The sequence below is a fragment of the Budorcas taxicolor genome, chromosome 3, assembly GCF_023091745.1.
Source record: "Budorcas taxicolor isolate Tak-1 chromosome 3, Takin1.1, whole genome shotgun sequence".
Lineage (NCBI taxonomy): Eukaryota > Metazoa > Chordata > Mammalia > Artiodactyla > Bovidae > Budorcas > Budorcas taxicolor.
In genome coordinates this window covers 43,115,383-43,142,883 of record NC_068912.1, presented here as the reverse complement: position 1 = coordinate 43,142,883, position 27,501 = coordinate 43,115,383, and the positions used below count along the sequence as shown (strand labels likewise).

Genomic DNA, 27,501 nt, shown 5'->3' with positions numbered 1-27,501 from the left:
TTTCTCCCATTCTGAGGATTGTCTTCTCACCTTGCTTATAGATTCCTTTGCTGTGCAAAAGCTTTTAAGTTCAATTAGGTCACACTTGTTTACATTTGTTTTTATTTCCATTACTCTAGGAGGAGGGTCATAGAGGATCTTGCTTTGATTATGTCATTGAGTGTTCTGCCTGTGTTTTCCTCTAAGAGTTTTATAGTTTCTGATCTTACATTTAGGTCTTTAATCCACTTTATCTTTGTGTATGGTGTTAGGAAGTATTCTAATTTCATTCTTTTACATGGAGCTGTCTGGTTTTCCCATCACCATTTATTGAAGAGGCTGTCTTTGCCCATTGTATATTCTTGCCTCCTTTGTCAAAAATAGGGTACCCAGAGGTGCATGGGTTTATCTCTGGGCTTTCTATCTTGTTCCATTGGTCTACAATTTTTGTGCCAGTACCATACTGTGTTGATGACTGTAGCTTTGTAGTATAACCTAAAGTCAAGAAGGTGATTCCTCCAGCTCCATTCTTCTTTGTCAAGACTGCTTTGGCTATTCAGGGTCTTTTGTATTTCCATATGAATTGTGAAATTTTTTGTTCTAGTTCTGTGAAAAATGCCATTGGTAATTTGATAGGGATCGCATTGAACCTGCAGATTGTGTTTGGTAGTATAGTCATTTTCACAATATTGGTTCCTCCTACCCAGGAACATGGAATGTCCCTCCATCTGTTTATGTCATCTTTGATTTCTTTCATTAGCAGCTTATAATTTTTTGTGTACAGTTCTTTTGTCTTTAGGTAAGTTTATTCCTATATATTTAATTCTTTTTGTTGCAGTGGTGAATGGGATTGATTCCTTAATTTCTCCTTCTGATTTTTCATTGTTAGTATATAGAAATACAAGTGATTTCTGTGTATTGATTTTGTATCCTGCAACTTTGCTAAATTCACTGATTAGCTCTAGTAATTTTCTGTTACCATCTTTAGGGTTTCCTATGTACAGTATCATGTCATCTGTAAGCAGTGAGAGTTTTACTTCTTCTTTTCTGAACTGGATTCCTTTTATTTCTTTTCTTCTCAGATTGCTGTAGCTAGGGCTTCCAGAACTATGTTGAATAATAATGGTAAAAATGGACCCCCTTGTCTTGTTCCTGCTCTTAGGGGGAGTGTTTCAGTTTTTCACCACTGAGAATAATGTTTGCTGTATGCTAATCATATATGGCCATTACTGTGTTGAGGTAGGTTCCTTCTATGCCCATTTTTTGAAGAGTTTTAATCATAAATAGGTGCTGAATTTTGTCAAAGCTTTTCTATTGAGATTATCATATGGTTTTTATCTTCCAATTTGTTAATATGGTATATCACATTGATTGATTTGCATATATTGAAGAATCCTTGCATCCCTGGAATAAACCCAACTTGATTATCATGTATGAGCTTTTGGATGTGTTGCTGAATTCTGTTTGCTAAAATTTTGTTTAGGATTGTTGCATCTACGTTCGTTAGTGATATGGGGGTGTAGTTTTCTTTCTGTGTGTTGTCTTTGTCTGGTTTTGTTATCAGGGTGATGGTGGCCTTGTAGAATGAGTTTGGAAGTGTTCCTTCCTCTGCAATTTTTTGAAAGAGTTTTAGAAGGATAGGCATTAGCTCTTCTCTAAATATTTAATAGAATTCTCCTGTGAAGCCACCTGGTCCTGGGCTTTTGTTTTTTGGGAGATTTTTTTTTTTTAATCACAGCTTCAATTTCAGTGCTTGTAATTGGGTTGTTCATAATTTCTATTTCTTCCCGGTTCAGTCCTGGAAGATTGAACTTTTCTAACAATCTGTCCATTTCTTCCAGGTCATCCATTTTATTGCCATATAGTTGTTCATAATAGTCTCTTATAATCCTATGTATTTCTGCATTGTCTGTTGTAACCTCTCCTTTTTCATTTCTAATTTTGTTGATTTGATTCTTCTCTCTTTTTTTTCTTGATGAGTCTGGCTAAAGGTCTGTCAATTTTGTTTATCTTCTAAAAGAACCAGCTTTTAGTTCTGTTAATCTTTACTATTGTTTCTTTCATTTCTTTTTCATTTATTTCTGCTCAGATCTTTATGGTTTCTTTCCTTCTACTAATTTGAAGGGTGTTTTTTGTTCTTCTTTTTCTGGTTGTTTTAGGTGTAAAGTTAGGTTGTCTGTTTGATGTTTTTCTTGTTTCTTGGGGTAGGATTGTATTCCTATAAACCTCCCTCTTAGAACTGCTTTTGCTGCTTCCCATAGGTTTTGAGTTGTCATGTTTTTATTGCCATTTGTTTCTAGAAAATTTTTTGAGTTCCCTTTTGATTTCTTCAGTAACCTGTTGGTTATTTAGAAACGTGTTGTTAGCTTCCATGTATTTGTGTTTCTTACACTTTTCTTCCTGTAATTGATATCTAGTCTCATAGCATTGTGGTTGGAGAAGATGCTTGATACAATTTCAGTTTTCTTAAATTTACTGAGGTTTGATTTGTGACCCAAGATGTGGTCTATCCTGGAGAGTGTTCCATGTACACTTGAGAAGAAGATGTATTCTCCTGCATTTGGATGAAATGTCCTGAAGATATCAATGAGATCCATCTCATCTAATGCATCACTTAAGATTTGTGTTTGCTTATTAATTTTCTGTTTTGATGATCTGTCTGTTGGTGTGAGTGGGGTATTAAAGTCACCTAGTATTAATGTGTTACTGTCAGTTTCTCCTTTTATGTCTGTTAGTGTTTGTCTAATGTATTGAGGTGCTCCTATTTTGGGTGCTTAGAAATTTACAGTTCTTATGTCTTCCTCTTGCATTGATTGATCCCTTGATAATTATGTAGAATCCTTCCTTATCTCTTGTAATCTTCTTTATTTTAAGGTCTATTTTGTCTGATAAGAAGATTGCTACTCCAGGTTTTTTTGCTTCCCATTTGCATGGAATATATTTTTCTGTCCTCTCACTTTCAGTCTATATGTCTCTTGAGATCTGAAGTTGGTTTCTTGTAGACAGCATATATATGGGTCTTGTTTTTGTATTCATTCAGCCAATCTGTGTCTTTTGATTGGAGCATTTAACCCATTTACATTTAAAGTAATTATTGATATATATGTTCCTCTTCCATTTTCTTAGTTGTTTGGGGTTGATTTTGTAGGTCTTTGTTCTTCTCTTGTATTTCTTGACTATATAAGTCCCTTTAATATTTGTTGTAAAGCTGGTTTGGTGGTACTTTTGCTTGTCTGAAAAGCTTTTTATTTCTCCGTCACTTCTGAATGATATCCCTGCTGGGCCCAGTAATCTTGGTTGTAGGTTTTTCCCTTTCAGTGCTTTAAATATATCCTGCCATTACCTTCTGGCCTTCAGAGTTTCTGGTGAAAGATCAGCTGTTAAACGTATGGGGTTTCCCTTGTATGTTACTTGTTGCTTCTCCCTTGCTGCTTTTAATATTCTTTGTTTGTGTTTAGTCTTTGTTAGTTAGTTTGATTAGTATGTGTCTTGGTGTGTTTCTCCTGGGGTTTGCTGTATGGGACTCTTTGTGCCTCTTGGACTTGATTGAATATTTCCTTTTTCATGTTGGGGAAATTTTAAACTATAATCTCTTCAAAAATTTTCTCATCCCCTTTCTTTTTCTCTTCTTCTGGGACCCCTATTATTCAAATGTTGGTGCATTTGATTTGATTAGGTCTCTGAGACTGTCCTCAGCTCTTTTCATTCTTTGTTCTTTATTCTGCTCTTCAGAAGTTAGTTCCACCATTTTATCTTCCAGCTCACTGATTTGTTCTTCTGCTTCAGATATTCTACTGTTGATTCCTTCTAGAGTATTTTTAATTTCAGTAATTGTGTTATTTGTCTCTGTATGTTTATTCTTTAATTCTTCTAGGTCTTTGTTAATTGATTCTTGCATTTTCTCCATTTTGTTTTCAAAGTTTTTGATCACCTTTACTATCATTATTCTGAATTCTTTTTCAGGTTGTTTGCCTGTTTCCTCTTCATTTATTTGGACTTCTGTGTTCCAAGTTTATTGCTTCATTTGTGCAGTATTTCTCTGCCTTTTCTTTTTTTTTTTAACTTATTGTGTTTGAGGTCACAATATTAACTTATTGTGTTTGAAGCCTTTTTCCCAGGCTTCAAGGACAGTTGAATTCTTTCCTTGAAGAAGGTTGAATTCTGTCTTCTGTTTGGTTTCTGCCCTCCTAAGGCTGGTCTGGTGGTTTGTGTAAGCTTCACATAGGGTGAGATTTGTGCTGCGTTTTTGCTTATTGTTTGTTTTTCCTCTGATGGGCAAGGCTGAGTGAGGTGGTAATCCTGTCTGCTGATGTATTTTTGCTTTGTCTGTTGTTTAGATGGGTATCCTGCACAGGGTGCTGCTGCTGGTTGGGTGATGCCGGGTTTTGTATTCGAGTGCTTTCCTTTGTGTGAGTTCTCACTATTCAATACTCCCTAGGGTTAGTTCTCTGGTAGTCTGGGGTTTGGGAGTCAGTGCTCCTACTCCAAAGGCTCAGGGCTTGAACTCTGTGCTGCTGCTCAGCAGCAGGCACAGTGGCCCCAGTGGCATGGCTGCCCACTCCCACTGCCCACTGCCATCCAAGAATATCTTTTAAAATGCTCCTTCCTCATGTGTTTTAGTTGACTCTCATTTTCCTGTCTTTATGTAAGGCAGGCTGGTATCCAAATGAAAAGCTGCTGATGCTCAGACCTTCAGGAGTCCAACAGGGAGCCTAAGAGCAGACCGCTTTCCTTGGGAGCCAAAACACAAGGTCTTCCCTGGGCTAGGCTTCTCACCATCACCAGCAACCATGTGGCTTTGTTTCAGGGGATTTGCTGCTCCTAGAGCAGCTGAGAGCAGGGAGTAGGGGTTGCACTGAGACTCTGGAGAGATGGGCTGAAGCCCGATAGCACAGGGAGGGCTGGGTTAGCCTTTGTTGTTTGTGACTGTTCATCATTAGTCATCGTGAGGAGTGAATTTGGTATAAAGAGTGAGGTCTAACAGTACCCAATCAGAAACAGCCTCAGAATCCCCCAGGTCTGTCAGTTCTTGGGATTGAGTTACGCCTCATGACAAATGGAGCTGTATTTTCTAATACATTTTCCCCCACGCAGGTGCTTATGACCCAGCATGTGCTGCGCTTGTGCTCAGTTGTATCCTACTCTTAGCAACTCCATGGACTGTAGCCCACCAGGCTCCTCTTTCTGTGCAATTTTCCAGGCAGGAATACTGGAGTGGGTTGCCATTTTCTTCTCCAGGATATCTTCATGACCCAGGGATTAAACCCTCATCTGTTGCATCTCCTGCGTTGGCAGGCAGATTCTTCACCACTGTACCACCTGGAAAGCCCCCTAATTTATGTTATAGGTGCCCTAATAAGTACAGGGTTTGGTTATATTCCCATCTGCATGTCTTTCTCAGGGTTCCAGGAAGCTCAAATCCCCTTCTATATTAGCTTTTTGTTTCTTTCCAAAATATTTAAAAAATAAGTATAGTTCATTTACAATGTTCTGTTACTTTCTGCTGTCTAGCAAAATTATACATATGCTTGCATTCATTTTTTGCATTCTTTTCCATTACGGTTTGCAATAAGATATTGAATATACTTCTCTGTGCTATACCAGTGGGACCTTGTCATTTGTCCATTCTGTGTATAATAATTTGCATCTGCTAACCCCAGCCTCCCACTCCATCCCTCACATTCCATCCCAACCCCTTCCCCTTGGCGATCACCAGTCTCTTCTTTATGTCCATGATTCTGATTCTGTTTGGTAGATGGTTTCATTTGTGTCATATTTTAGATTCTACATATAAGTGATAACATATGGTGTTTGTCTTTCTCTTTCGGACTTACTTCATTTAGTGTGATAATTTCTAGTTGCATCCATTATCCAAAATAATATTGACATTATTTTGTTCTCTTTTATGACTGAGTAGTATTCTATTATGTATTTATCCATTCATCTGTTGATGGACATTTAGGTTGTTTCCATGTCTTGGCTATTGTCAGTAGTGCTGCTGTGAACATAAAGGTGTATGTATCTTTTTGAATTAAAGTTTTGTCAGTATACACCCAGGAGTGGGATTCCTGGATCATATGGTAATTCTATTTTTAGTTTTCTGAGGAAACCTCCATACTGATTTTCATAGTGGCTGCACCAACTTACATTCACACCAACAGTGTTGGAGGGTTCCCTCTTTCTCCACACACTGTCCAGCATTTGTTATTTGTAGATTTTTTGACAGTATGAGGTGGCATCTCATTGTAGTTTTGATTTGCATTTCTCTAATTAGCGATGTTGAGCATCTTTTCATGTGCCTGTTGGCCATCTGTATTTCTTCTTTGGAGAAATGTCCATTTAGTCTTCTGCTCATTTTTCAATCTGGTTGTTTGATATTTTGTTGTTGAGTTGGCTGATCTATTTGTGTGTTTTGGAAATTAAACCCTTGTCAGTTGCATCATTTGCAGATATTTTCTCCCATTCTGTAGGTTGTCTTTTTGCTTATGGTTTTCTTTGCTGTGCAAATCATGTAAGTTTGATTAGGCCCCATTTGTTTATTTTTGTTATCATTTCTACTGCCTTGGGAGACTGATTTAAGAAAACATTGGTACGATTTATGTCAGAGAATGTTTTGCCTATGACCTTTTCTAGGAGTTTTATGGTGTCTTGTCTTACATTTAAGTCTTTAAGTTATTTTGAGTTTATTTTTGTGTTTGACAAGAGGATATGTTCATTGATTTACATTCAACTGTCCAACTTTCCTAGCACCCTTTACTGAAGAAACTCTCTTTTCCCCATTGTATGTTCTTGGCTCCTTTGTCAAAGATTAACTGACCATAGGTGTGTGGGACTTTTTATTTAAATTAATTTTGTAATTTAATTTAAATGTGTTTTGAATAACGTTGTGTATAACTATTTTTGTCAAGAGTTTGAAGGCTGTTAATCATTTACTAAGAATTTTGTAGCTTATATGTTTTACCTTCTTCATCCTAAAAATGGGTAAAACTTTTTACAGTAGCCACAGAAATAAAATAAGGGGTGATAGATTGAGACCAAAAAAAATAAAATAAAATAAAAACTCCATGATTTAGATTTTAGCAGATTTTTTCAGACCTCTACTGTGTGTCCAGTTCTTTTCCCCTCCCTCTTCCTTCCCCAGGTCCTGGATTCCAAGCAGCTCTTCTTGCCTGGTCCAGTCTGTCATCTCTCATCAGACTACTGCTGTTCCTCCCCACCAGTCTTGATCTCTCTAATTTACTCACCTCATAGTAATCAACTAAGAGGAAATAATTGTGTCACATTCAAATGAGGGGTTTTGGTTTTTTTAATGTAAAGAACCCTCAAAAATCAACCTGAGAACTCCATGTACACAGATAAAATGGGAGTGCTTATGGTTGGTAAATATAAAAAAAATGTTCTACTTCCTTAGGAATAAAGAAAACACAGATGCTATTTATGCCTGTCAGGTTATGTGAGATTAAAGAAATGTATGTATGGTGTATTAGCAAGGGTTTGGGGGGTTAAAAAGCTCTTAAACATTGCTAGTTGGAATTTAAAATGTTGTAGTCTTTCTGGAGGCTGGTTTGATAATATATAGCAGGAGACTTTAATCTAGCAATTCCACTTCTATCCATTTATCTTCAGGCAGCAGTAATAGGATGGGTTCAAAAACCATGTGCTTGTGTAGAAGGATGTTTGTTGGAACTGTTTATAATGATGAAAGACAGAAAACAGCCTGGCCTAGGGCAAAATACATAAAATTTGATACATCTAGACAGTGGAATTTTATAGAGCCATAAAAATGATAATGTAGAGGATCTTAAAAATTTACCCTGAAACACTTCTACAGTACATTTAAGTGAAAAAGTAAGTTACAAAGCAGCATGTATAATTCAGCCTCTTTTTGTGAGGAAGAAATGTGTTGGTGGGGTATGTGTGCCACAGGGAAAGTCTGGAACACTATATGACAGAATGCTAGTGTGTTTCACTTTGAAGATAAGTATGTAGGTGGCTTTAATATTTTTTTTGAGACAATATTTATTGTAGTTTGTTGTTGCCTTTGACAAACAATTACTATGTGGTAAAATATATATATATTTTCTTTAGAAAAGTCATGGTTTCCTTCTCCAGAGGTTGAGAGCTGGGACTTAACATATAACGTTTTCTTTTTCTTTGAGAGCTAGTGTACTGAAGTAAACTCCTTAAGGAACTTCAGAAAAAAATGTGTTAATTCTGGGTAGTAAGGTACATGACTGGCTGTTTTATCATTTCCTTGTTTTCTGTGTGTTTAAAATGTATTATAATTAAAACAATGTTCACCTGTAAGATTTATAATTAAGTAGGAGAGATAAACTGGAGAAGGCAATGGCAACCCACTCCAGTGTTCTTGCTTGGAGAATCCCAGGGACAGAGGAGCCTAGTGGGCTGCCATCTGTGGGGTTGCACAGAGTCAGACATGGCCACACATAACTATACTATAAAAATAGTTTCTTTAACTGTATATTTTAAAATTAATTTTTATTTTTAAAAATCATGACAACAGTTTTTGAAATTTCAAAAGTATTAAATTCTGATAAAAAAGGAAGTCAATTCCCTATCCCACCTTGCTGTATTCCCAGACCCACTCTCAAAGGGGGAAAACCTTTAAGCAAATTATACTAATATTTTCCCTGTCATATTTCTAAATATCTTACAATAACACTATTTTAAAAAATTTATCAATTATGGGGATTTTCCTATTGTCTCCTGGTTATGGTGGACAAGAATAATTCTTCTACCTTGCAATTATCTTTACTCCTCCAGCTTCCCAATATGGTTATATTATAATTTTGGTTAAACCCAAATAATGTATACATTATTACTGTGCAAATATTGCTCACTGTTGAGCTTAATAGCCCACTATGACTGTTTCCCTTGTTGAAGCCCTCTTTTTTCCCTAGAGTTATTTGCTGTTTTTATTTGCATGGTTTTCTATATATTTGGGAAAACAGAATGTTACTCTGTGTACCGCCCCCCCCCCACCACAAATTGTGCCAAGCAATTTAAAAATTTCCAAAATCTCAACACAGCAAAAAAAAAATCTTACCAAGTCCATTCTTTTCCTGAGGACATTTATACCTTCCAACCTGGACTGTTCTCTAGTGCAGACATTGGAAGAAGGCAATGGCACTCCACTCTAGTACTCTTGCCTGGAAAATCCCATGGACGGAGGAGCCTGGTGGGCTGCAGTCCATGGGGTTGCCAAGAGTCGGATACGACTAAGCGACTTCATTTTCACTTTTCACTTTCCTGCATTGGAGAAGGAAATGGCAACCCACTCCAGTGTTCTTGCCTGGAGAATCCCAGGGACGGGGGAGCCTGGTGAGCTGCCGTTTATGGGGTCGCACAGAGTCGGACACGACTGAAGCAACTTAGCAGCAGCAGCAGCAGCAGTGCAGACATAGAGTTCTGACCCAAGACCTTCTCTTCACACTCTTCAGTTGGGTCCCTGATTTTCCTAGATCTCACATTGTCTTCTTTTTTCCCCTGAAGCACATCCTATAATAATTTTCCCAGAAAGAGCGTGTAAGAGGCAAATTTTTGTATCTTTGTTCTACCTTTACACTTGACAGATAGGTTGAATATTGCAGTTTCAAGTTGAGGATCACTTTCCTTAGACTTTTGAAGGCACTTCAGAGCTGGGAACACAAAGATCCTCCTTGTTGAATGAACAAGCGAGCCTTCCTGGCTTGCCCACAAAGACACTCATTAGACTGTGAAACTGATTGGGGTGAAGATCCTGTCAGGCTTTCCAGAAGCTTTCCTTGCCTATGTTATGGAGGCTTATAATGTGGGAGACCTGGGTTCGATCCCTTGGTTGGGAAGATCCCCTGGAGAAGGGAAAGGCTACCCACTCCAGTATTCTACCCTGAAGAATTCCATGGACTATGTAGTCCATGGGGTCACAAAGAGTTGGAGATGACCAAGCGACTTTCACTTTCATATACTTCTTGGTCCTCTTCATATTCTGGAGACTCTTGGCTGTGCTGTCCTTCCATCAGGAGCAAGTAACTCTTACCAACCCAGCATGCTGGGTGCTAGGTGAAGCTAAGCTCAACTTCTCAGATGTGCCATCCTGCTTGGAAGCCTAGCCTGCAGGCATGCCTGATCTCTATTCCTGCAGGCTTCCTTGGGTGAAAGTTGATTTACTCCCACTGGGACTGTATGGACAAAGATGAATAGTATAATTGATTTCTTGGGACTTTATAGGTAGACATATCTCAGTGACTCTAAGAGAACCCCCTGACTTTGAGGTTCCATGATCCCGTGACTGTTGAACTAATGTTTTTTGCCAGGATGTCCCTTCCTGTTGGCTTGGTTTGGCTTGCTTCACGTGTACTCCCTCTTTAAGACTCAGCTAAGGAATTGCTTCCTCTGGGAAGCTTTCATCTTCATTTCTTTTTCTTTCCTACTGGCTGTGTATTTCTTTTTCTTTTTTTTCTTTTGGCTGAGTATTTCCTTCATCTTTTTTCTTTTTTAAGATCAGAGCTTTAGTAATGAGGTGTAATCTTTTTACCCAAGACATGCCTACTAAGCTCCAGATGCATCCGTGGACCCCAACATAGGTGGCAAGGAAGAAAAAAGTGTTTTGATGCGGGAGTGGCCATCAAAAATGACTAGAATGTGACAGAGGGAAGTGTATTTTTGTACATCTTTCATCAAATAAGAATTCTAGCTTTTAAAAAGGAAAGGAGACTTATGGCTGGAAATGATCTTAGCAAATGCAAACCTTTTGACTTTTTTTCAGGTAAGGAAAAAACAAAATACAGTTTTTACAGTGCAAAGTTATTGTGCAATGGCATATATTTTAGAAAGAACATTGTATCTGAGGACAGAAAACCTGATTTTAAAATCATAGCTCTGTGATGAAGAGTTTAGGGGAGCTTGGGTAATATTCTTATCTTCCACTAGCACCTCCTTTTCTCATCTTTAAATTAAGGTTATCAGTGCCCTCCCTATCCCCAATCCCTGGGTTATGAGAATTAAATGTGAGCTGGCACACAAAAAGAACTAGTGTGGTACTTATATATTTATTTCCAACTATAAGACTTATTTCATCAGGCAACACACTTTTCCAGACTAGTAAGGTTTAACTCCTTTTGGAAGAATCTTGAGTGCTTTTACTAGTGTTAAATGATGTTAGTAAGTTACTGTATAGATATCCTAAGTTGTTTTATCTGTCACTTATATAAGCAAATTATGGAATTTGCAGTGATGGATTCTGGTAACTTCTGGAAAAATATTTGTACTGTATCTTTTGAGCCAGCTTATATCTAAGCTATATTCCAAAGTGTGATTTTGTCTGCAAGAAAGTCTCTGTCGTTGTGGTCCATTGCAACAAAGCTCCTTCTAAATTTACCGCAGCCATAATCATGCTTCTTTGATTTGGAATTTGACTAGTATATTTAATTGGTGATTAATACAATGTTCTTTAGTATATATGTGACCATTGCTGAATTTGTAGTGCTTTTATCCTTTTTAGAAAATCTATGTAAAATATATCCATATACAGAGATAATCTATAAGCGATTAAGAATTCTATATAAAGTAGAATTATTTGTAATGACCATTCTGTGGAACATGAATTTTTTTTTCAGAATAATTTAGAAGAGGATGAAGATGTGGAAATGAAAAATAGTATAACCCAGGGAGACAAACTACGTGCCTTAAAAAGTCAGAGACAGCCTCGTACCTCACCATCCTGTCCATTTAGGTAGATCTATTTTAAACTTTTAAGTTTATATTTTACCTCCATGTGTGGGTAGAATATTTAATGTCTTTTGGTTATCATTCTATAAGTACCATGTTTACCTCTCATTTTTTGGTTTATTACTATTTTGTGTTATTTATTATTCTAATGTTGTGGGGAGTAGATACATTTTAGAAGCTTATCGAAAGCAGCTGCTACATCTTAATTTCTGGAATTCCCCCTAAAATTGCCACGCTGTTGTTGGTTGTCTCTGGGACTCTGTTCAAAATTCTGTTGGGAATGCCACTCTTTTCCTGTGAATGGGCTGCTGCTTCTGTGGCGAATCCTCAGAGGTGTGCCAAGTGTTTGTATTTAATCTAGAGTGTGCAGAAAAGTATTGTATCCGAGCTTTTGGTATACCCTCCCTCGTTAGCATGACTTCCTATTTCTGGGAATTGAATAAGCAATTCTTGTCTGTTAAGTTACAAACAATCTTGGTTTGGAGATCTGAAATTACTCATCAGAATCAGCTGGTGGGACTTAACTTCAGATCACAACCTTTGAAATCTTTTGCTAATTCAGACTAAGTGGAAGAAGTAAAGCTTCAGAATTAATGGAGGTTCAAAATCTCTAAATATCAAGATTCTTTATTGTAATGTAAGAGGTGGCAAGTCCACAAATGAATATCATGGGAAATGGTTATTTTCCTTTGACTTTTAAGTGAGAGAAATGCATAGCAAGAAGGCTGTTTTGCTGTGATAAATGTCAAGCAGACTACTCACAGAGAATTTAGTTTTATGTAATATCTGGGAGGATTATAACACTTAAGTCAAATTGGGTCTGTTCACACCATTATCTATGCTTTGAGTACTGGCTTCCTGCCCTGAAATATGAAGGGTCATATATATAGCTTGAAGTTGGGTAATTGTTTTATATAGTAAGATGGGGAGATGGAATAGAAAGTCTGGTACTTAGTGATGCTCACCAACTACCACTGAGAGGTTGAGGAAATGCAGATCTACCGACGAACTGCTATGGGGCCGGGAGTTATGCTAGGTACCTAGTTTGGACATGAGGATTAACTGAGTAAACACAAAAGGTTGCACCGTTACCCACATTTGTGTTTTTGCTTGAGATTAGAGAGGGTAAATCGCTCCCTAGCTGGTATTCAAACCCCGCACTGTTCAAAGTCCATATTCCTTTCACTGTATATAGTGTCTTAGTGAGAGTTTCTTCAAGATCAGTAAATATATTCCCAATCTTTGTTATTCACCATTTTTCCTTGAAACGCTAAGAAAGTGCTTTATATTAATTAAAGTTAATTTCAAACAGATTTATATTTGATTTGTAAGAAGCCACAAGTTGGAGGAAGGGATAAGTTGGGGTATAACTTGGCCAATAAAATGGCAAAAGAAACAAGAGAAGCTTCACTAAACTTCAGAAGGTTCATTCCAAGATGGTGTTTATCTCTTTCTTTTCATCCTTAGAAATTTTCTCATTTTTCTGAATATAATTTTTCTTAACAGCATCATGGCCCCATCATCAAACTTTTTTTTCCCCTCACTCTGAATAGATGCAGTACCAGCTTCTAATGAAAAAGAATTTTACTGTAAATGAAATTCAAGATGAAACAAAATGACTAAAATGGATTTTCCACTGGCTTTAGGACTTATAAAGTAAATAAGTACTAATATCCATTTGCAAGGTCTATCCCTCTTGCCCATGTAATAATTTTGCTGGTCTGACTCCAGAGGATGTGGCTTTTGGTCTTGGCTTAAATGTGTGACCCTGGTGATGAGTGAACATTTGTCTTTGGTTTCTGTAGGTTGGAGGATATGAAAGGGCATCCAAGAGCAGTGTCCCAGCCTTCCAGGTACTGTCAACCAAGTTGAATTTCTAGTAGATTATAGGCAAATGCTACCCTTTAGATGGGACTCCCCAGGTGGCTCAGTGGTAAAGAATATGCCTGCCGAGACATTAAGAGATATATGAGATGGGGGTTCTATTCCTGGGTTGAGAGAAGGAAATGGCAACCCACTCCAGTGTTCTTGCCCGGAAAATCCCCTGGACAGAGGAGCCTGCGGGCTACAGTTGGACATGATTGAGCACACACACGTCGCCACTAGGAGTGACCTGGGCCACTGAGAGCCATGGCCGTGGCAGAGACCTTGACCTATTCCTAGATTATGACCCTTTAGATACATTTCTCAACTTTAAGCCCATGGAAATAAGCTGCACACAGCTTTTCACTTTTAAAATTCCTTTGTTTCTGTTCCAGATGATTATAATGGCTTTATAGTTAATGCTCACGATGACTAAGAGTTTTGTTTTCCTGAGTTGCCTACAAGGCTGCATGGCTGTGGGAGTGATGCCAGTGTACCCTGTGTGCCCCGCATATGGTGGGGTCTCTCAGTAAACCAGAGTTGCTCTGCAACATGCCTTTCAAGCCTGTGATAGATTTTGCCTTGAATTTTTGACATTTCTGTTCTTCTTTCCTCCTATTTTTGCATGTGTCTGTTCCCTTCTTTTGTTTTCTAGTTTTATTTCCTTCCCGAGTCTCCATTAGAGGAGGAAACGTTAGTGTTTTTCTTTGGAAAAATGTTCCCCGAACACTTCCTGGTGGTCTCAGTGGTATCAGGATTGAGCATAGGCCTTGGTGAGGGTCGTAGAGATATTTGACCAAAACTGTCATCAACAGATGGGGAAAAAGCTAATACACTCCTTATCTCTGTTCTCATTCAGCTGTAGGTTTGGGGTTGGTTACTGGAGGCAGTTCTGATATGACCCAGACTTATCCAGAAGCTGGAGCTGCTTCCCTGTTCAACTTCTTCTGTCCTTAATTTAGAGGCAGACCATATTGTACGCTCCTGTTTGGAGGGAAGATGGTGAAAGGAAGGGTACAAGTAAAGCAGCTTTCCTGTAGCAGATAGGGAAAAGAGTCCTTCTTCATTAAGATATCTGTCCAGGACAAAACAGATTTGGCATTAAAACCATGACTGGGCCTTGACTGTCCAGACTTGGGTCAATTTGCCCTCTTTGTTCACTCAGCAGACATTTACTGAGCACCTTCTCTGAGCCTGGCACTGTGCTAGTCACTGGAAATTGAAGTGAGAGAAAGCTCTTTGCTCCTGATGGAGCTTATTTTGAGGAAAGTTTGATACTTTATCAAAATAATTCAAGATGGTATAAGTATCAAATAAATCAAGATGGTATAAGAGCTGTGATTTACTCTGAGAATATATGATGAAGCTGCATGCTGACCCCACCTGGGAATTCAGTGAAGGCTTGCTGTAAGAGGTAGCAGCTGATTGGACTATTATGAAAGGCTAAGCAATAGGAGTGAGTCAGATGGTGGTGGAAGAGAAAAGTGTGTGTGTGGGTGAGGTAAGGTCAGGGAAAACAGTGTATGTAAACTGGACAGGGGTATTGATGTCATCCATCCAGGTACCTCAGGGCATTTTATGTAGCTGGAGTAGAGGAATTGGTGGGAAAGTGTGGAGAATTGGAAAATAACAGATTGTAGAGGGTTTTATAAGCCGGGCCAAGAAGTTTAGCCTTTCTGGGCACTGAGGAAGTATTAAATGATTTAAATAGTGAATCGACATGATTAGATATCTTAGATTTTGCTAGAGGCTATTCAGAATGTTAGTTTCAAGGAATAAGATTAAAAGGGGCTACTAGGAGTAAGGGTAAGAAATAATGCTGCTTACCCCGGGCAGCTGCAGACTGGAAAGGAGAGGAGAGATTTAAAATATAGAAAAGTAGAATCTAAGGACTCGGGAGGGATGAACGCCAGTCCAAGGGAGGGAAGTGATCATGGTTACCACGGGACTTTGGTCCCTGCATTTAAATCCCAGCTCTGCCTTTTCTTATTCGCTGAGAGGCTTTGAATGAGGAGCTTTTGCTCCTCCATTTCCTGACTTGCAAAGTGCAGTCTTCGCCTCCCTTGCAGGGTTGTTGTGAGGGTGAGCTGAGTTAATGCCTGCTAGGTCTGAGATGAGCGCCCAGCTCAGAGTGAGGGCTGCGTCAGTGCCGGCTGCTGTTATTAGGACCTGACCTGATCTGTTTAACATTTGTGAGTTTACTTTGTCCTGGTTGATGGCTGAATGTTACGATAACACAGTTCCTGTGTGATTCTTTGCCCGTTTTCCCCCACAAAGATTGAGTTCTTCCCCTCAAGGATCTGCATCTACTTTGAAGACCTCGAAAGTGGCTTTGTCCCCTTCTGTGACGGCCAAGAGGATAAACAGAGGCTCTGTATCCTCAGGCGCCAGTGTAAGAAGGTAATTTTTCTCTCTTCTCCCGAGGCACTGCAGGAGGAAAGGGAAGGCAGCAGCAACTGCAAGTTTGTCTGAAGTTCGTCAGAGGGAGGGCACGGGAGGATGGAGGGGGGACCACCAATGGCTCTGTGACCCCCTAGGCTGCTGTTCCTGTCTTGAATTGTGGGCACAAGGCCGTGGAGGGAATGCTGTACAGCATGCCCTTCCACAGCAGGCCTACCATGATCCCGGGAACGGTGTTCAGTTGCACAGACTGATATTATATGATACTGTTGTCTCCTCCCTGATGCATAGGGGCAGAACTAAAGTAGTCAGGGACGTTTGATGTAGTCATAGGATTGAATATGTATTAATAGAAGTTACATCTTGTACTTAGGGCTGCTCTGTGCTCTCCCCTTACACAGTCTTATCATTTACTTCCTGTCTCAGGGCAAACAGCACCCCCACATATCCTATTTCAGGATCTCTGGTCAAAGTGAGCCTGGTGTAGAGTCTTAGCTGATTTTGACAGAGGAAGTTGCCACGTATAACTAAAGGCCACATATTATAAGATCACCAAGAACTATTCTGTCACCATTTGCGTTGATCCGAACTGTCTGCATCACCTTCCCCTACTGTCCTGATTAATGTGTTTTACAAACATGAACGCTGCATGAGTATACATGGCTGTCTGTGTCCTCCCCGCCCCCACCTGTGTTTTTCATTCAGCTTTTCCATAAACTCCCGGCTAGCCAGTTCTCTAGGGAACTTGAATGCTGCAGCCGACGATCCAGAGAACAAAAGGACCACATCACCCTCCAAGATGGGTTTCATCGCCAACCCGTTCACCAACCTCTTGAACGGCAGCTCCCAGCCACCTGCCAGAAATTACCCTGAGCTCAACAACAACCAGTACAGCCGAAGTAGCAGCAGCAGTGGGGGTGCCCCAAGCAGTCAGCCGGGCCCCCACGGCGCTAAGACCACCGAGGAGCACTCCACCGCCCTGCGGCCCTCCTACACTGGCCTGTCTTCCTCCTCAGCAAGATTCCTGAGCCGATCAATCCCTGTAAGTTCGCAGACACCACCTCTTGGCCCTCAGAAACCTGAACGTGACTTCTGTGCCTTGGCTGGGACTGCAAGTTTGCAGACCCCCCCTCTTGGCCCTCAGAACCCTGAGCTCAACTTTTGTGCCTTGCCCTCCCAGCCAAGGCTGCCACCAAAGAAATTTAATAGCGCCAAGGAAGCCTTCTGATCTATGCCCCCCTCTGTGCGATGAAACTGTCTCTGCACACACATTCCGCTGGCTCCTCTTCAAGTAAATGCCAAGTTTCAACCTGGTTTTCTTTCCTCCTCCTTTTTCTTCTCCTCTTCCCTCTCCTTTGTGCGTGATGTCTCTAGGAAAGGAAGCAGCTTTCACTCCCTTTATCGTGGACCCTGTTGACTTCAGTTACTTTTCAGTCTCATTCTCCAATCACTCTGAGTATAGGATGCAAGGTCAGGGGCTGAGTCATATGACGGGCAGCATCTGCTGTGGTTGTGGTGGTATCCCGGCTTTTTCTACATTGTATATCACTGAATTTGGAGTATTTAAACATATAAGGTGCTGATGAGCAGCGGCTTCTCAGAAGTAACCATTTAAGCCTTTGACTATGTCACCTTCTGGCAGGAAACTGACCCAGAATTGATTAAATGGCAAATGGAGAGTGTTGATAAGGAAGGCTTATGGGTAGGTACCTGGGATGTAGGAGAGGGGAAGGCAGGGTAACAGGAAGATGTTTAAAATGAGCTCTCACTCTTCTAGAGACAGGATGAGGCTCTCCATACACATTTCACCCATGAGTTCTTCATTTCGGTCCCCAAGCCCAATTTTTAACCAGTAATCCTGTTCAGGTCAGTCGCTCAGTTGTGTCCGACTCTTTGCGACCCCATGAATTGCAGCACGCCACGCCTCCCTGTCCATCACCAATTCCCTGAGTTAAGTAAAATTTTGTTGATTCACCCCCCCTGTCAAGAATCACTTTAATCACATATGTTGATTGCTTCAAAGGGAATTGAGATGTACGGGAATGCAAGTTTTGATTCAAGAGAATGAGGACAAAATAGGAAGGAGAAATAGATCCCACACAAGGCAGTGTCAATCAGTATTAGAATGCCACCTTGCCTCGACTCAGGCACAAGCAAGCCCCTAGTGTTCTGGGAAGGCTGTGGTCCTGTGCCCCTCATGCCCACTGTTCTTCAGACACTTCCTTAGCCTTTATTACCCTGGGAAGGGGCTTCCCAGGTGGCGTTAGTGGTAAAGATCCCACCTGCCAATGCAGGAGACATAAGAGATGTGGGCTGGATCCCTGGGTCAGGAAGATCCCCTGGAGGAGGGCATGGCAACCCACTCCAGTATTGTTGCCTAGAGAATCCCATGGACCGAAGAGCCTGGCGCAGACTACAGTTCATGGGGTCTCAAAGAATCAGACATGCCTGAAGTGACGTTATCCTGGGGGAGGTGGATCTTTGCAGGGGAGGGAAGAGGAGGAGACATGCGGGCAGCAGTGGGCCTCTTAGGGCCTTTTGTGAAAACCCATACCCCACGGTATTAGCTACAGAGATCCACTTTCCTTATATGGCAGTTTAGAAACCACTTTTCTAATGTGAAGATGCAGTGTGTGTGTGTGTGTGTGTGTGTGTGTGTTGGACTCATTACTACTCCCATCCCTATCTCAGGCCTCTTTTCAAAGGTTTTTTTCCCACTCTGTACACCCACAGTCCTTTCTGGCACATATGATTCTCCCCACCTGATTTTATTCCCAATGATGTTTTTCAACTTTAGATTCCTATATAGACTATAGCCTCAGCTGACCCTATCCCTTAATTTGACTCTAATCCCACTAAGTTATGGGTACCCATGTATCAATAAAACTTAAATCCTTATAACTGGGATTAGATGGACAATGAAGTGTATTTACATTTTCATAACTAGGTTTACAAGTTATGTACTTCAGAACAGGAATTGAGTTCAGTCGATATTTTCATATACTGATTATGGGTCAGCCTCTTTTTTAGACCAGAGTATGAATCTTTCCATTTTCAGCAAAAGTGTTACACATGAAGATAATTACATGAATATCTTGCAGATTCTGTGGCTAAAGGTTTCGTGAACAGTAAGTCCCCTACATAAGAACTAGTTCCTTCTGAGAGTGCATTCACAAGTCCAGTTTGCTCCTAAGTACAACAAAGTTAGCTTAGGTGCCCAACTATGGATAATGCAATCAGCTCTCTAGTACTGTACTGTAATAGTTTATAATACTTTTCACACAAACATAAGAAACAAACACAAAAGATAAAACAGTTTCCATTTTACAGCACCATATCTTGCAAGTACAGTAGTACAGTACAACAGTACCGCTGGTATACAGGCATCAAGTAAACAGGCAGTAGGAATTACTGACTGAGGAGGGAGAGATGGGAGATGGAAGACTCGAAAGATAATCAGCAACAGAAGACAGAGGGCGAGATGCAGTTTCACTCACACCTTTGCGCTGATGGCACAGGTTCTGTTTCCTTGTTGGATTCAATTCTATCTGCTTTCTTGAAAAAACAATCCAGTGATGTGTGTAGTAGCTCTTTTTGTCTCGTCATAGATGACACGGCGGCACTAGACTGCATTCTGAAGGGCTGATGCAACCTTCCTGTACTGTTGTAGGTTGGGTCCTGGCCTCAAAAACTAACAGTGCCTCCTCAAAGAAAATCTCCTTGCCTTTTCCTGCATCGTGAATCTCTTCGGTTCTTCAATTACTTCTTCCTCTTGTCTCTCTTTGTCCTTTCTCTGGGCCTCCAAGTCCTGGTGCTTCTTAGCAGTACTAGCTACATCACCGCTGCTTTTATGCTTGCTTCTGGGCATCCTCGGCTTGAAATAAAGATACTGTACTACTGTACCCTATACAGTCCTGTTCAGTAAAGTACTTGAAAGTACAACCCCTTGTAGAAGATGCATGCATGGGACAATATGCGCCAGACACGTGAACTAACTTATGTGATTGGACATGCTAACGCACATTTGCGTCTTTGAAAGTTCGGAACTTGAAGATTCATATGTAGGGGACTTAACTGTAATCCACATTTATAGATGAATGCTTAGCTTGGCATTCAGCTTGGTATTCAATTAGGAATACCTAATTGGCAGATAGCTGAATACGTAGCAATACAAGCATTGGTAGTTTGATGAGAATACCATTCTGCTTGTTCTGGATCTGTTCTCCTCTTTTCTGTTGGCAGTGTGGGGACTGCCTAGCTCCCACGTTGGTCCCTCGAGCCACTCTGTCTATATAACTTAATTTTGTCTTCATTCCATATTTTGTTATTTTTCTTCACCTCTCCTCCTGTGCCTCATCCCTCTCCTGGCCCGAATAGAGTGATTTTCCAATAATGAAATAATGAAAGTAATACTCTGTGTTGGCAGCTGCTACCTCTTACCTTTTCTTCTTCTTAAATTTGTCACCTTATTGTAAAGAAAAGCATTTATAAATAGAATTGCCAGCAGGACAACATTTTCCTCCCTCTCACCCTCAGTAGGTGTCTTAGAGCCGATTTTCCTTCCTTCATCTTTGCCTAGAAAACCTCTGTGAGAGGGAGGGCTCCAAGCCCTCCCTACCCCTGCTGGCTCGCTGGCAGAAAGTCTAAATTAAGATGGAAATTCCCATTTTATGCAGAATAAAATAGGAGGTTGAGTGTTTTCCCTTTATTGTTTCAGTGCAGCTTTTGTAATTGTTACAGGTTTCTTGTCTAAATAAGATGGTCTTTCTTTCCAGTGCTTTTGAAGATGTAAGGCATAGGACTATATCACTCAGCAAAAAAATGTTTTTAAATCCTCAGGTAGGAAATGAAATCTAGATTGCAGTTTCCTCCCCCCACCTTTAAGAAAGACCCAGAAACTCCTAGGGAACGGGGGTTGCCGGGTATTTAGAGGGCGTCTAATATTTTAAAAGCTGCAATTAGCATCTCTTTTGAAAGCTGCAATTGCTTCTCACTTTGTGCAGCAGTTCAGCCCCCAGAAAAACGTGGAAATGATTTCCTTGTTCTGTCATTAAATGCTTTAACACAGAAAACAAGAACAAATGTTAAGGAATCCTTATGGTTGTGACAGAATTCTGAGAAGCAGATTTTATTTTTATTTATTTGGCCTGTTCTGTTCGTCTTGAGGTTTCTACTGACCAGCACAATGCACCAAGTTTCATTTGGGTTGACCCACTTACTGTAAAAAAATCAGTTTTCCCTCCTTGACATTCAGAGGAGTTTTCAAATCTTAAAAGAGTTGAAGGACGTGTGATTATGGTGTGGGTGGGGTGGAAGTATTTTATTAAATTGAAATTACTTGAGGTATCTGTCTTGAATATTTGCTCTATGTTATTTTTAAGAGACTTACCACTGAATTGCTAGTCATCTGCCTTGTCCTTGCCTGACCCTGCAAGTGTAGGTTAGGTCACCGTGTTTCCCCCGTAAGCCCTTGTACACCCTGCCTTGGTCTTGATTGTGATACTCAGACTCTCACTTTGCATTTTAATTATCTGTCCACTTATCTGTATGCTCCACTAGACTGTAAACTTTGTGAGAGCAGGGACGGTATCTTTGTTTTTTACTCTTTTATGCTCTGTGCCTTGCTTACAGTAGGCGCTCATCAAGTACTTCCTGAATATTATGGATGTTTAGATATTTAAATGAATGATTATGCTAAGAATTATTGCTTCCATTTTAAAGATAAATACCTTGAGGGTTTGAGAGTTTAAATATTTTGCCCTAGGTTGTACCACAAATATGTTGCAGAGCCATAATTTGCACCTAGATCACTTTGACTACAAAAAAGCATTTAAAAAGAATTATTTCATATCATATATATATAGGTGTTTAAAATAGAAGGATATCTAAAGGATATCTCTTTTTTTCAAGAAGGGTTAGGAAGTGCTGTAACGAAGGGGTAACATTTTAGTTGGGCTTTGGAAGATGAATAAGAGCCTTCTAGGAATCTAGTGATGAAAATATGAAGAGGAGGAATGGTCATTTCAGGCAATGGGAACTACAAGAACAGAGATAGAACCTTAGTACTGTAGTTCTTAGGTTCTAAAGACAAGTAGACCTGGGTTCAAATCTTGTCTCTACCATTTCCTTTCGGCAAGTACTTCCCTGGTGGCTCAGAGGTTAAAGTGTCTGCCTGGAATGCAGGAGACCCGGGTTCTATCCCTGTGTTGGGAAGATCCCCTGGAGAGGGAAATGGCAACCCACTCCAGTACTCTTGCCTGGAGAATCCCATGGAGGGAGGAGCCTGGTAGGCTACAGTCCATGGGGTCGCAAAGAGTTGGACACGACTGAGCGACTACACTTTCACTTTTGGCAAGTTACTTAACCTCTCTGAGCCTCAGTAAATGGGAATAATAATAATCAGGAGCATAACTAGGTTTTGTGCATCCTAAAACTTAAACAATTTGTTGGGACCTATTTAAGATAAAGAGTACAAACTATTTTTGTAAATTTTATAGACATATGACTGTGCTTTGAAAGGGGTTTGTGTGCCTGTGAGGCCTTAAAGCTAATGTGGTAATGATAATCTTTGTAATAGGGTGATCATTAATTGAGATAAGTCATCTGAAGTAGTTTATGCAGTGCATATACATAATGCTCAATAATTGTAGCTATAATTGTTTTAAGAGCAATGAGTGTTCAAGTGCAGCTGAAGCTTTAGGTGGTTACCTAAAATCAGGCTGGAAAAGTAAGCTGAAGCCCAACTAGGAGATGCATTTTGAGCTACTGGAACTGCGTTAGCAGGAGTGACTTGATCAGATCTGATTTGATGAAGATAATCCTGGCAATCATGGGGATGGGAGCTCTTGGTAGAAACCCTGAAGGCAGGAGCCCAGTTTGAGCCCTGTCTGCTGTCCCCAGTCCGCACTTCAACAATTGTCCTTGGGTATATTCTATGCTTTTCATAATGACCTGCATTTCAGTGCCCTATAGTACAGATACATTAAATAATATATGACCAACAACTAACATTTTTATTATGAATTTTAAATGGTATATTTATTTTTATAAATGGATACTTACCTACCTGAGGAAAAATTACGGTCTTTAGGAAACATTTTTTAATAATACTTGAGCATGAGGAGTTGTAAAATAATGTTTTCTAATAAAAATATATATATTCATGTTGGCAACAAAATTTTTTTATCACTTCTGTGTCAGGGGTTACATTAATTTTTGCTTTATGAGAACGGCCTTTTATTACAAGCTTTTATTGTATCGACTTCTAGAATATATAAACGTGAGATAAGTAGTCCTACAATAAGGTTCTTTTGAAAGCTGCTTTGGGTTTCGCCTATTAAAATCTTTTTTATGACTTCTAAAATTTTTATTAAGTAGTAGCTGACACTAAGCTTTGTTATTTACTTACGTGCTGATCTTCCAACATTTTAAGATCAGTCTCTTGGTGATGCTTCAGATTATGTCATGGTCATTCACTGTCTCTTGGAATTTTCCCGTTCTTCTCTATTCTGTTGCTTCCTCATCTTCTTTGTTGTGTTAGCCTTGCCGATGGTTTTCCTAACTCAGTCTTTTAAAAACATTTTAAATTAGAGGCTGATTGCTTGACAATGTTGTGTTAGTTTCTGCTGTACAACAAGGTTAATCAGCTACAAGTATACATGTGTCCTCGCTGTCTTGAGCCTCCCTGCCCCTCCTCCCTATCCCACCCTGCTGTGTTGTCACAGAGCGCCCAGCTCAGCCCCCTGTGCTATGCAGCTGTTTGCTGCTGGCTCTGTTTTACCCATGGCGGCGTATATCTGTCAGTACTGCTGCTCTCCCTTCATCCCACCCGCTCCTTCCCCTGCTGTGTCCACAAGCCCGTTCTCCACGTCTGCATCTTCAGTCCTGCCCTGCAAATCGATTCATCAGTACCATTTTTCTAGATTCCATATATATGCATTAATATATGTATTTGTTTTTCTCTTTCTGACTGACTTCACTCTGTGTAACCGGCTCTGGTTCATTCACCTGTGGCATTGCCTTAAACTTGATGCAGTTTTTCAGCCAAGAAGTACTAATACTGTCGAGATCTTGAGCTCGGTCTCAGTATTGAGCCACATCTTCGGCCTTCTTTGAGCATTGGTATTCTTCTATTCCCTTCCCAGGAGACTTGGAAATGTCAGTTGACAAAGCATTGATTTGTTCTGAGGTCAGCATGGTCCCAATAATGCCTTTAAATGTGCATAGATGTTATTTAGATACACACACTATTTGCAGACCATTGTGAGCCTTCTGATATTAATGAGGTCATCATCTGTGTGGGCTTTGGTATCCTCAGGTTCATTCTCTGATTGAAGGTTATTAGAGTGGAAAGAAAGGATATAAAAAAATAGTATGTTAGCTCAGCTGCTATAATAAAATACCCTAGACTAGCAGTCTATATGGAGAAGGCAATGGCACCCCACTCCAGTACTCTTGCCTGGAAAATCCCATGGACGGAGGAGCCTGGTAGGCTGCAGTCATGGGGTTGCTAAGAGTCGGACACGAGTGAGTGACTTCACTTTCACTTTTCACTTTCATGCGTTGGAGAAGGAAATGGCAACCCACTCCAGTGTTCTTGCCTGGAGAATCCCAGGGACGGGGGAGCCTGGTGGGCTGCCGTCTATGGGGTCGCACAGAGTCGGACACGATTGAAGCAACTCAGCTGCAGCAGCAGCAGCAGTCTATAAACAACAAGTCTATTTATCACAGTTCTGGAGGCTGAAAGTCAGAGATTGGGGGCCAGTGTGTTCAGGTTCAGGTGAGTATTCTCTTTTGGGCTGCAGACTGTCATCTTCTCATTGTATCCTCACGTAACTGTAAGAGGGTGACGAAGCTCTCTGAGTCCCTTTTATAAGAACGCCAGTCTCATTCATGAAGTCTCTGTTCTCATGACCTAATTACCTCCCCAAAGCTCTACTTCCTAATACCATCATATTGAGGAGTTTGGCTTTACCTTTTTTTTTTTTTAAAGATTTTTTTATGTGGACCATTTAAAAAATCTCTATTGACTTGTTTCTGTTTTATGTTTTGGATTTTGGGCTGCAAGGTATCCTAGCTCCCTGACCAGGGATCAAACCTTTTCCGCTTGAACTTTTTTTCTGTAGCCACGTCATCACTAGCCTCCAAAATTAGATCGGTTCAACCATCTCCTGTTTGCTTATAGTCTCTTCTGAGCTGTGCTGGAGAAAATCTCATGACTGTCAACTGATTCCATTTCAAATAAATTTCTAGTTTACCCAGACCCTTCGGTGCTCACGATGAGTTCACTTGGCCTGCCTTGACTTCCTTTCTCTTCCCTGCATTTGTTGTTCTGTCGCTGAGTTGTGTCCGACTCTTTGGGGCCTCATGGACCGCAGCACACCAGGCTTCCTTGTCCTCTGTCTCCCAGAGTTTGCTCAAACTCATGTCCACTGAGCCGGTGATGCCATCCAATTGTCTTGTTCTGTCGTCCCCTTCTCCTGCCTTCAATCTTTCCCAGCATCAGGGTCTTTTCCAATGAGTCATTGACTACTCCAAAACTTTTTCACATTCCTCATCAGCACAAATCCTCCAACCTCCAGAGGCTGAGAACATATAATTTTTCAGGAATAATTCTCCTTAACTGTTCTCTTTACTACCTCAAAGTATATCTGCATTTGACTTGTCCTTTTATTCCTTTTCAAAAACGGAAGCTCTACTCTTTTTCAGTGGTAACTCCACGAACCCGAACTATTCTTTGCAGACTGTTTCTGGGAGTTGGCCTGTGTATAGCCTTGCTCTCTTATGTCTCCAGTCTCTTACACCCTGTTTGCCTGTCTCTTCACCTGCAATCAGTTACAGGCCGGTCTTACCGATTGCTTCCCTCAGTTCTGCCACCTCTCATAGTGTCTCCTTTGTGGCCAGACTTGGACAAGAAAGGCATGTGCACGCCTCCTCCCTGCCCCGCCCCACCCCCCACCCCCCCACCCCTTGTGTGAGTCTTCTCCACTGGCTGCCACTGACTTCTTTAAACCAGATCTGATGACCTCTTGTCAGTTTTCATTCTTCTTTGTCTTTGTGCAGCATTTGACAGTATTGACCACGCTTTTCTCCTATTATTTTGGTCCATTTTGAGTTTTGGAATATTATTTTCCTGTTTCTCCTCCCCTTCCTATTAAATAGGTACCTGTTTGTCCACCTGCCCCTTTATGATTTTTCCCGTCTCTGACCTTGGTCCACTTCTGTGTGTGGGTAATCGTGTCCTGAGCATTGGACTTACATTTCTACCTTCCCTTGGGCAGTACTAGAGGAGAATACGTGCTCCTTCATTGGTCCTCTCCTCCTCTTGTTTCCTGGCTAACTGATTGTATCTTTGTATATCCAGTCATCCGAGCTAGAAATCTGAAATTGTCTTTGACGCTGCTTCTGCCTTTCCCTCAGCCACGTCCAGCCACTAAGTCCTAGCAGTTTTCCCTTGAAATATCTGTATTTTGTTGTCCATTGTCAGCACTGCTGCCTTCATCAAGGTCTCCATGGACTATTGAAATGGCCCTTTAAATTTCCTTCCTCTATTTTGCTGCTGTGCTAGATTTCTGAGACAAGCTGATCAAACTATTCCTGTGTTCAGAATCATTCACTATCTCCACTTCACACACAGAGTCTGATCTGGACCCCTGGTCTGCCTTCAGGGCCCTTCTCCATCAGTCCACGTGCCTTCCCACCGGCTCTTCTTCAGCAACTCCAGCCAGAATCCTGACTCAAGCTCTGCCTCCTGCCGAGTCCTAGCACAGGTGGTTTACTCTGCTTTTCCACCTGTCTCTGCTTGGTTATATATTTCCTGGCCTGGCTCACTGGTTTTCTTTTTGATAAGGCATTTGTGACCCAGATATTCAGGCAGAATACCTTTTCATCTCTTATAGGATTTTGTTCACAACCCCCTATCCAGCCCTTGCCCCGGGGTTCCCGAGAGAATCAGCTGTATATGATTCTCTCTCTCTTCTGCTGGCTTTAAAGCTTCTCAGAGGCATCTTTGTTTTCTCAGGTTCCAAAGTATAGAAAGCGCCTAATAAATGTTTATTGAACTAAACATTGGTTAGCATATCTAGGTTCACACATGTTAAGCAGAGGGCTAATTAGGGGCCCATTATTATTGCAAGCCCAGGAAGCACTAATAGCAAGCAAACAATGTTTCAGTGTTAGCTTTAATACACAGTAATCTGAGAGTTTATTTTTTTTCTAGAAATGTGACTTTACTAAAATAAGAGAAAATACATTTTAACCAAGCTTGCATCAATATAATTTTGGTGTTCAGATGAACTGAAAACTCATGCGATGGTTGGCTGAGTCAAGTTGGGTGTCAACAATCTGTCACCTAACAATTGAGCTCTTTATGATTGTTGAAGAGCACATATTAAGTTCCTCCAGAAAAAAGAATCTATTAAAAGTTATGTAGGAAGGTGAAAGAATAGTTATATAGCATTTTAGTTAACCAAAATCAGATTGTTAAATCTTTGGGTCCCTGACGTGCTTAGAGAGCACTATAGAAAAATG

The 27,501-nt window shown here is 40.5% G+C and overlaps 1 protein-coding gene across 1 annotated transcript in view; it reads left to right on the top strand.

The window, feature by feature from the left end:
- The window catches only part of CDC14A (cell division cycle 14A), a 165,321-nt gene extending 148,121 nt beyond the window's left edge, over positions 1–17,200 (top strand). The window contains exons 13-16 of the mRNA XM_052637186.1: positions 11,598–11,713; positions 13,515–13,562; positions 15,850–15,972; positions 16,678–17,200. Coding sequence (XP_052493146.1) covers positions 11,598–11,713; positions 13,515–13,562; positions 15,850–15,972; positions 16,678–17,200 — 810 coding nt within the window. The remainder of the gene's footprint in view (positions 1–11,597; positions 11,714–13,514; positions 13,563–15,849; positions 15,973–16,677) is intronic.
- The last annotated feature ends 10,301 nt before the right edge of the window (positions 17,201–27,501 follow it).